General features: G+C 42.9%; 1 protein-coding gene across 1 annotated transcript in view; it reads left to right on the forward strand.

Annotated features, from left to right (window-relative positions):
* Positions 1–9131, forward strand: part of angpt1 (angiopoietin 1) — a 116567-nt gene extending 107436 nt beyond the window's left edge. Inside the window, exon 9 of the mRNA XM_034160576.1 lies at positions 8223–9131. Coding sequence (XP_034016467.1) covers positions 8223–8386 — 164 coding nt within the window. The 3' untranslated portion in view covers positions 8387–9131. The remainder of the gene's footprint in view (positions 1–8222) is intronic.
* Positions 9132–10655: the final 1524 nt, after the last annotated feature.

Raw genomic sequence — 10655 nt, forward strand, 5'->3', positions numbered from 1 at the left:
GTCGCTGCCGTGCACGCTTAATGTTTAGGTCTGTGTTTGTGTGGTCTGCAGTCGTAAAGAAACACAAGTAGGACATGTCTGACATTTCCTGCTGTACAGACGGTGGGGGGGATCGCTGTGCATTTAATGCCGATGCACATTTTCCAATGCATGTAGATTTTGGTACTGCAGACTTGATTGAAAATGCCTATATGGTGAAATGTACAGTCACTTTTTTTTTTTTTTTTTTTACTGAAAAATACAAATGCCTCCCTTTCTCCCTTAAAGTAATACAAAAAAAAAAAATAAATAAAAAATAAAATTTGTTGACATTCTCAGAGTGGGTTTTGAAACCAAATTGTCAAAGGTTTGTTTGTTTTTGTTTTTTTTTTTTGGGGGGGGGGGGGTTACCTGAGATAAAAGGACCATCTCCATGGTCCATGCCTGAATGGATGGTGGGCAGATGCCTCCACTGCCAGTATTATTTGTCTGAATGCCCTCCATATATTTCCAATAAAACTTCAGGTTTTTATCACAACTAATTAACCCATTTAGTGCCAGATTGGTTCAGTCTTGTGCAGAACTCTGATACTGCAAGTAACATATTTGTCAAGCAGCATTCATTCATTTTCTACTGCTTATCCGGGTCGCTGCGTCTGTTTTACGGATGCTGTGCTGGACTGTTGTGGTGAAGAAGGAGCTGAACCAGAAGGCAAAACTCTCAATTTACCAGTCGATTTATGTTCCTACACAGTACAATCACCAATGTAAAACTAACACTGTCTTAATTTAACACTGGTGATTTTACTGTGTATCCTCACTTATGGTCATGAACTTTGGCTAATGAGTGAAAGAAATGAGATTCCTTCATAGGGTATCTGGGTTTACACTCCTGGACTGGGTGAAAAGCTTGTCTATTCGGGAGAGACTCTGAGTAGAGCTGCTGCTTCTTTACATTGAAAGGAGCCAACTGAGGTGTTTGGGCATCTGGTAAAGATGACCCCTAGAGAGGTCTTCCAGGCACTTGAGATCCAGGAGGTACCACTGGAGGTATTTTATTCCCCTCTGGCTTGCGAATGCCCCAAGATCTCCCAGGACGAGGAGGATATAGGGAAATGCGGGATGAGCTCTTTTTCTGCCGCTCAACCCAGGCTACGAGTAAGACCCTTCGGCTGCTCCCTTGTTTTGCACTTGGGGTCACCACAGCAAATCTGGGGTGGCTATGCATGTTAAATTGGCACAGGTTTTATGCCAGACGCCCTTCCTGACACAACTCCACATTACATGGAGAAATGTGGCGGGGTGGGATTTGAACCGGGAACCTTCTTCACCGAAACCAAGCACACTAATACATATGTATGTATATATATATATATATATATATATATAGAGAGAGAGAGAGAGAGAGAGAGAGAGAGAGAGAGAGAGAGAGAGAGAGAGAGAGAGAAGTTAGAAAAGTATCTGACCTTTTTATTTTTTGCAAAAACCTGATGGATTTGAATCACGTGTGCTTGAATGAGCCAACCTTGAACCTTCGTGCGCATCCGTGAATTTTTTTGCACCTGTGCACCTTGCGTCATTTGCTTGTAAGCAGCCTTTTGTGAGGATGGGTGTAGTCTCTCGCCGGATTTTCTTTGCAAAGAAAATGGTGGAACAACTGGAGCAGCGCGACTGCACCAAATTTAGCCAGAAACTGGGCGACAGCCAGGTGGAAACCATTCGGATTATTCAGACGGCTTTCAGTGACGATCCTCTGGGCATCACACAGATTAAGGAGCGGTACAACCGGTTTAAAGACGGCTGCACAACAGTGGAGAGCGCGCTGCGCTCCAGTTGGCCATCAACATGCTGTAATGACCAGATCATTTCCAAAGTGAACGCTGTGGTGATGTGGGACCGTCATGTGACTATCCGAGAAATTGCGGAAGAGGTGGACATCAGCACTTTTTCGGCACATTCCACTGTGATAGAAGATTTTTCCATGAAAAGAGTTGCGGCGAAATTCATGCCGATGGCTTGGGCACGAAGCTGCTGATGGAGCAAAAGCGCCACCGCGTTGACGTCTCACAGGACATGCTGGACTCCGAAAAATGATGCCCACCTCTTCCACCATTCGGAAGATTCAGATGGCTTTTGGTGGCTTTTCAGTCGTGTGTCTATCCGAGAAACTGTGGAAGAGGTGGGCATGTCACAACATGTCCTGTGAGGCTTCAACACAGAGGTGCTTTTGCTCTGCTATCAGCTTCATGCCGAAGCCATCGGCACTGTTACAGGAGTTTTTGTCATGGAAAGCGGAGCGGCTCCACTGCGCGTTGCAGTGGAGCTGCATGGCGCAAAGCAACGCCGTGATGAAGCCTTCCAGGACATGTTGGGGCTTGTCCAGCTCATGCACAATCACAATCGGATAATCACACGACTGAAAAGCAACCGACAGCCATCTGAAATCCACCTTTAAGCCGTCCTGTGAGACCAACACCGAGATGGTTTTGTCCCGCGTAATGAACGGTTCAGTGGCCCGTCCCTTCGCTCCTCTTTCCATGACAAAAACTCCTGTAACAGTGGAATGTGCTGTTCATTTCTAAACTGGACGCTGTCTTGATCTGGTATGTCGTCTGACTAGCACAGGAATTGTGAAAAGAGTGGACATCAGCATTTTTTCGGCACATTGAGACAGACGTGCGGAGCAATTCCGCGTGTCGCGGTGGAGCTGCATGGCGCAAAGCAACGCCGTGATGAAGCCTTCCAGGACATGTTGGGGCAGGTCCAGCTCATGCACAATCACAATCGGATAATCACACGACTGAAAAGCAACCGGAATCTGAGGTGGACACTGAGGTGGTTTTGTCCCGCATAATGAACGGCTCCATGGCGTGTCCCTCTGCTTTTCTTTCCATGAAAAAAACTCCTGTAATGGTGGAATGTACCGAAAAAGTGCTGATGTCCACATCTTCAGCCTTTTTGTGAAAGTCAGACGACGTCCCGGATCAACAAAGCCTTCACGTTGGAAATGATCTGGTTGTTCCAGCGGGGTGTCAGCCTGTCGATGGGGGCTGGGAGCGCGCCATGCTCTCAGCAGTTGTGGGCGGTCTTTAAACCGTCTGGATCACTCCTTAATCTGTGTAATCCCCATAAAATCGTCCCTGAAAGCCATATTAATTTTCCGAACGGTGTCCACCTGGAGGTCTCTCACAGTTTCTGGAAAAAAATTGATGCAGCAAAGCTCCAAATCGTTCAGACATTTATTTGCAATAAAAAATAGACGAGAGGGGTGGACCAGTGCTCACTCAAAGCCTGCTCACAGGCGAATGACGCAACCGACAGGCGTGAAAAAACTCACGCATGTGCACGAAGGTTCAAGCTTGTCTGATGCAATCACGTGTGATTCAAATCCATATGGTTTTTGAAAAAAATAAAAAGGTCAGATACTTTTCTAACACACCTCGTGTATATATATATATATATATATATATATATATATATATATATATATATATATATATATATATATAAGATAAGATAAAACTTTATTGATCTCACAGAGGAGAAATTCACGTTACGTCAGCTCTTAAAAAAACACACAAGATGGGTGCAAGTAGAGGAAAATGTTCATCAAACAGCGTGTGCACGGATAAACAATAATAATAATACTTGTAACAGTACAATAAAATAAGAAAATGAGGTAGAAATAGAATGTGTGTGTGTGTGTGTGTGTGTGTGTACAGAATACACAAAAATGTAGTCATTTATGTGTATGTCTAAAATAATTAATTAATTAAAAAAATATCATGCAAAACAAGTTATTGTGGGTCATTTATAGAACTCTGGGAAGACCAGCACAAACTGATGTTATCACAAGTAAGATGTGGAAGTGATGAGGGGAAAAACTTAAACAGGTTTTTTTTTTTGGGGGGGGGGGGGGGGGGGGGTTACAATGTGTTGGTCACAAAATTTATTTAATTGAAAAGGGGGTGGGCAGAAGCTCGATAGGGGATGTACCAATGTGTGGATACGGTAGCTTTGACAGAGGAGGGGTAAGCGCCGCTGTGCGTCACCATGTGACAGACTCGTGCAGTACCCTCATATGTTCTACCTCTAACTACATATCAGCAGTGGATGTTGTTTTTTGGTAAATGATCCATCTAAACCCTTCATGGCTCAAGCCCATTAAAATCTTCACATATGAACCCTTCTTCCTAAATACCGCGTATGTGTCGCCTCCGGAGCGGAATAAAAGCTTCTCGTCCCACTGCAAAGTATTCTGGCTTTAAATAGGAACAGTACCAAACATGTTCAGCAGCAGGTACTGACATGTCAGTGACAGTAACACACAGAGCAGATAGCAATTAAAGGTGTCGGAACCGGAGCTCACTGGGAGAGGCCATGGGAAAATTCCGACCTACAAACCACTAAAGGAAAACTGGAACTAATGAGCGATATGGCATTCTGGAGTCCTCGGCTTTATTCATGCTCTGAAAATAAAGTCTTTGGAAAGAAAATAGCTTCAAATAGCAATGAGCCTCTTTTGCTGTTAGGTCCATGTGTATTTGGAAATTCACAGTTGTTGTTGTTTTTATCTTGATGTCACGGCTTATTAGAGCTAAAATTAAACAAACACCAACAGGTCGTGCAGGCTGTCTGCTTTAATTTGAAGCAGTGGCCAGAGAAAGTGTGCACAATAACTTCTGTGTGTTGCCTCGCCAGACAGACCTTTATGACAGAGTGCCACAAAAAGACTGTTAAAAACAAAATCTAGGCTCAAGTTTGTTGGAAAGCATGAGTCTGGGCTGTATTTCCTAGTATTTCTGTTTTGACCCCTTTTTGGCATCACTCTACCATCAAGCAACAGGAAAAAAATTGGAGTTGTCGATCTCTTGGCGGCTCCCCTCACTAATATCTTTTTGTGCACAGCCGCTGGTTTTGAAAAGTGCCTGCTCGAGGCAGATTGCCCACACTGTGTCATTCTTAACATTTTTAAATTGCTTTTTCTGATCTCTAATGTAGTAGAAAATCTTGGCTCACATTTGTCAAAGCACATGGGATGCCTGAGGTTAGATGGACTCTTCTCCACTTCACCATGAATTTTTGTAACTAGGTAAAGGGACCCATGGGTACAAAAGAGGCTGCATCAGTCTTACGCTGGACTTCAGTAACCTTGCCTTCACTCAGATGAAGGACCTCTAGCTGGCCAGGGCAGTTCTGGACTCGACCCAAGTGTGTGCCACATTATATCTTAATCAGGTTGACAATCTAATTCCTTTGCTAAAATGAATTGGGGGCAATTTTGAGGCCAACATTCACTGACATATGATGTTTGGTAGAAATTGGTCCTCTACTGGGACCAGTAGGACACCAGGCAGACATACCCCCAGCCCAAACGGATCAACGGATCTTTTCATGGCTGCACAAAAATTTCCCCATGGAGATATTAAAGATTTTTGAACTTGAACTTAGCAAATTTGATCTTGCTTGGGCAGTTCTGGAACCCACCTACCATATTTTCCAGAGTATAAAAAAACCCTATTTTCTGTATTATCAGCTCTTTAATTTTCTGCATTGTTGAAGTGTACTTTTTATTATTGCCCATTTTTTCTTTTGTTATCTATATATTAAAAGTTAAATGGCCTCTGTGTATGTGTATGCATGCGTGCATGTGTTTAACATCAATCACAGACAAACTGGGGAGAGCTGACATTTGCTGTTTTGTATGCTTATGTATTTTGGGTCAAGAATGAATGCCACCAAAACGGAACATTGACAGGACTAATGTTTTTGGAGAAATTACAGATATGAGTGAACAGTGAACAATGGATGTTGATAATTACATTCTGGACTCACATGCCTTTCCAGCAGAGGGCAGTAAATCGCCTATAGGGTCGGTGCAAGTTTTATTAAAATGATACGGCGTTTTTTTTTAATGACATTAGATAGAAACTTTTTTGCTGAAAAGTACACTCCTCTGACTTTCAGTTCAGGCATCCACCATGCCTGTAGTCTTAATAGAAGCTGTGTGATGACGTGCGCAATATGAGTGTCCAGACGGAATTGGTTCACCGTCACATGGTTTTCCAATATCCAATCGTAGGGCAGAGCAGTCTCACATGGTAGGCCAAAGATTGTTAGAAGCAGTGATGTGTTACTCTTTGGCATGTGAATGCTGTTTGAATAGCCTCTGGCTACTGGCTCCATGCATAAAAGGGCAGCGTTGCCCTATGCCGTATGAATGGAAGTGATAAGCGTAAAGGGGCTTTCACAGTGGCGTATTCGTAGAGCTGCTTATTGCAGCGTTGTGTTTCATTTAAATACACCCGAAATATGCGTGTACTCAGCCTTTAACAGTGTTTGTTCATACTTGCAGCTGCGTGTGTTTGCTTTTTAATGTATGGACACAGCCGCATGTACCATGCTGCACCAGTTTCAGTGCTATTTTCTGCCTCTGTGGAAATGCGCTCTGTTCTCTACTGCACGGTGTGGTGCGGCTCAAAAACAAGAGTAATTTATTATTATTATTATTATTATTATGTATTTTTTTATGCAGCGAGTGCAAGTTTATTGTAGAGTCACAGCTCTTTTCAGCTTTGATCAGACTGATTGATCAGGGCGTTTGATGAGCGCACCGACATGCAGCGAGTGCGCTTTTATTTTAAAGAGTCACAGCTCTGATTAGACACACACCCACAGGGAGAGAGGGAGAGAGGGGTTTTATTTTATTTTAAGGAGTCTGATAGAGGAGAGAGCGCAGTTTTATTTTAAGGAGACTCGGACTCCTCAAAATAAAACCGCTCCCTCTCTCTCTCTCTCGAGAGAGAGAGAGAGAGAGAGAGAGAGAGAGAGAGGGAGCGGTTTTATGAAACGATGCGACACAGTGAAACAGTCCTCATATAATCAGTCCACTATGATAAAGTGAAGCAATGATCATGCAGTATTTATAGCTCAAGAAAAATAACAGGGAGATGTGAAGTGGTGCACAGTACCGTGTTGCAGAGTGGGCGGGCTCACAATAGCAGACAGTAGCACGGCACTGCTTGTACTCGTGTGAAGTCTCCATGCTATGCTGTACACTGAAGAAAATTAAACAGGTTTAATTTCTTCCATTCTACGCACGTAGCCCTCAACATACTGCTGCGTATTGAGAAAAAACTCCACGTGAAGTGGGCGGAGAGCTGCTCATTACAGCGTAGATGATACGCTGTAATGAGCAGCTCTACGAATACGCCACTGTGAAAGCCCCTTAAGAGGGCCTCATACAACCTCACGTGGTCGACCAAAGAGTGTCACTGGGAGGAATGATTCACTACTTGGCCAGTGAATATTGTTGAATAAGCCTCTCTCGCTCTCACTTGTAAAGTGCCATTTATGCATATGAATGAAAGGAGGGGGGAGTGGTGTTAACAGGGCCTCAAACTGTGAAGATAGGTTGTTTACAGTGCAGGAACACATTCCAAGAGGGAGTCAACTCCATGGAAGTAAAAAGTTTCTGTTGTAAGCTTTTGTGTAATAGCAGACAGAAATTGCTTTGAGATGTGTCATGAAGACAAACAAAATGCATAGACCATTTTGTATATATTGTTCAAAATGTGCATTTGTGTTTATTGTTAGAACCTTTATTTTGTGCATTCTTTTGTACAAGGTCCCAAACTACCTTTATAACGTGTCAAAATAGTTGTTTATTATAGTTTGCTGTGTGTTTTGAATAAATGTGTGTGAAAATTATTTTCCGCTTTATTTTTTCCTTTCTTATTTCTGATTGTAAACCTTTATTACACTTGTAAAACACCACTATAGCATATATATTCTGAAAATACAGATTGTCCTGAAAAAAGAGACATACCACTTGATTGTGGGATGCAGGGTGAGCGTTTAACAGCAATAATAAAACATTTATGCCAGGTGAGTGAACTGTCCAAAAAATGCCCCCCCCCCCCCCCAAAAAAAAAAACATGAATTATATGCCAGAAAATACGTTGCATGCATCTGAAAGATCACAATGTGAACCTTTTACCCTAATGATTGACCTTTGTTGAAACAATTATTTTAAGAGCAAGTCTGGGTTGACAGTCATCCACATATGAAGCTTGTTAGAATTCAGATAGGTTATCTAGGTGATGCGTTCATGTGCCCTCACTTGTCTAAAGAAAACTGATTGATTAACTGAATGATTTTTGCTGTAATTTCAAAGTACCGATAACTGTTGCATGTACATTTTGTCTGAGCTCAGAACTAATATGAATGGATTGTGTGTTCAGGTTGGTGGTTCGATGCCTGCGGCCCATCAAACCTTAACGGCATGTATTTCGCCCAAGGACAACACGTGGGGAAGCTGAACGGCATCAAGTGGCATTACTTCAAAGGCCCCAGCTACTCGCTACGAGCCACAGCCATGATGATCCGCCCGCTGGACGCATCTTAGAGTTCTCAACTCGTGAACTTTTTTAAAACGTCTAAAAGGCTTCGTGGCCACATTAGCAGGATGACTCCTGTTTTAATCTTATATCATCTCAGTCACCCGACACATCTTACAGTTAACCTTCTTCTAAATGTGACTACGAAGCATCGGCTGTTGTTGCACACAGGGTCAACATATCCAACTGTTTTTGGACTTCATTGCATTGCGGCGTTGCCGTTGGAGATGAAGATGGAGCTCCTGAACCCGGTTCATGTTCAGCCGCGGTTAAAAACCTGAGCTACATGAAGACTTATGGCTTCAGGCGTGTGTTGTAAGATTTTGGTGGACTTGTGCTCTTCTGTATCTCCCTGAATGGAAAGCAGCTGTGAAAGGACAACAGGACGAACTTTTAGAACTCCAGGAAAGAACTCGCCTGGAAAAGACAAATGAGCGACATGGGTTTTTTATTAAAGTGTTACTCATAGAATTCCGCCTATGATATATTGTTTTTATCTCTGTATGCTCTGTCCAAAGTGAGCTCTGCTTTTTTACTGTATAGGTGTGTGTGTGTGTGTGCGCGTTGAGTTATAAGGTGGCCTGGATTTGCGTGTTGATGCGCAGCATGCATTTGCTGACAACAACATTCTAAACCGTTATTATTGGATACAATTCTGGCCTGAGATCATCATCTGATTTTTGTTATTGGCTGATAAAGCAAGAACCCGTGCCAATGTCCAGCCTGTGAGTTCTCACTTTTCCTCTGAAGATTTAAAAATAGCATTAGTCTGTATGCATAGAAATCGTGGAGTAACTAAACTTGGTGTTTCGTGCATGTTTGCGTGTGCCTACTGCAAATAATGGCATAGTTCAAAATATGCATAACTGTGAAATAATGGCAGTTCAAGATCATACTGAGCAAGCAGCGGTGACCTTGGTGGCCACAAGACCTGGACATTGGAAATAGGGGAAAAACAAGCTCATTTCAAACTTCATGTCACTTAAACCACACCTGCTCCTAATTTTCATCATCCTTGCAATGACTTTCCTGTAGCAGGCCCAAGTGGCCACAACATATATGGTATATTATATAAGTAAAGCCTGTGTTTTCTCTCCATCTGATGCATCAAAGTCAAGCAAATTTTTAACAGTTTAACTTCATGGCTTTGCCCCTACAATAAGCTGTCCAGGGTAAACCCCGCCTCACGCCCTATGACTGCTAGGATACGCTCCAGCTCCCGCCCCCATGACCCTTAATGGAGTAAGCAGGTTATAGAAATGGATCGGTGGACCTCATGGCTTTTTTAGATTAGATAGAACTTTATTAATCCCTTGGGAAAACTCCATCAGGGAAATTGAAGTTCCAGCAGCATTGTACAGCAGCACACAGGGTAAGAAGCACACAGAGCATCAAACGTAAAAGTATAAAAACAATTTGCACAAAATTTAAATATCAAACATACCAGAAATACCCCCCCCCCCCCCCCCCCCCCCCCCGGGGTGAGGAGTTGTACAGTCTGATGGCCTGAGGGACAAAGGCGCTTTTCAGTCTGTTGGTCCTGCACTTGGGAACAAGCAGTCTGTCCATACTGTCCAGCAGTTTGTCCGATGTTCTCTTTTCTGCCACAGTCACCAGAGAGCCTGGAGACATTTTGTTTTTGAGTTACCGTGTCAACAGTCTGGAGCGGATAGACTCATTCGCTCACTGTTTTACAGACTCCACATCTGGGCTTTTGCCAAAATTAACATTACCATGTTGGATTACCATGACTAAAAGGATTACACCCACCAGTTTGCACGTTTGAGCCCAAAGTATATAATTATAATATATGATACAAAATTTATCATGGATTCATGGCATCTTTTCACCTCCACCAAGGAAAGGATTTCAAGGAAACATGGGGAGGTAGGCCTGGAGTCAAAGAACAGTCAGATGTGGCTCAAAATAATTTGAAACAAATATTTTTGTAATGTCTCCTTTAATTTCCGTGTTATTTGCACTGGAACTCCTGTTGAGGACAGAAACGGCACTGTTGGCCTTGGCTGAGGTATGTGCTTTGAGTGCCTTCTAATTTTATGTGAATCCACATTGGATAATTGTTTATTCTGTGTTCAACATCCTGACATTTCGATGCAATTCCTGTGCTGCTAAGTATGCTGTCAGCATGAGAAAGCATTTGTCAGAGCGCTCGTTCTGCAGTCTGTGCTGCACAAAACTTTTAAGGTCTATATATGATTTAGTGCCACTAGTCTAAAGCACCAGCATCTTCAACCAAAACACCACAGTTGTAGTCTT

This window comes from Thalassophryne amazonica, chromosome 20, assembly GCF_902500255.1.
Source record: "Thalassophryne amazonica chromosome 20, fThaAma1.1, whole genome shotgun sequence".
Lineage (NCBI taxonomy): Eukaryota > Metazoa > Chordata > Actinopteri > Batrachoidiformes > Batrachoididae > Thalassophryne > Thalassophryne amazonica.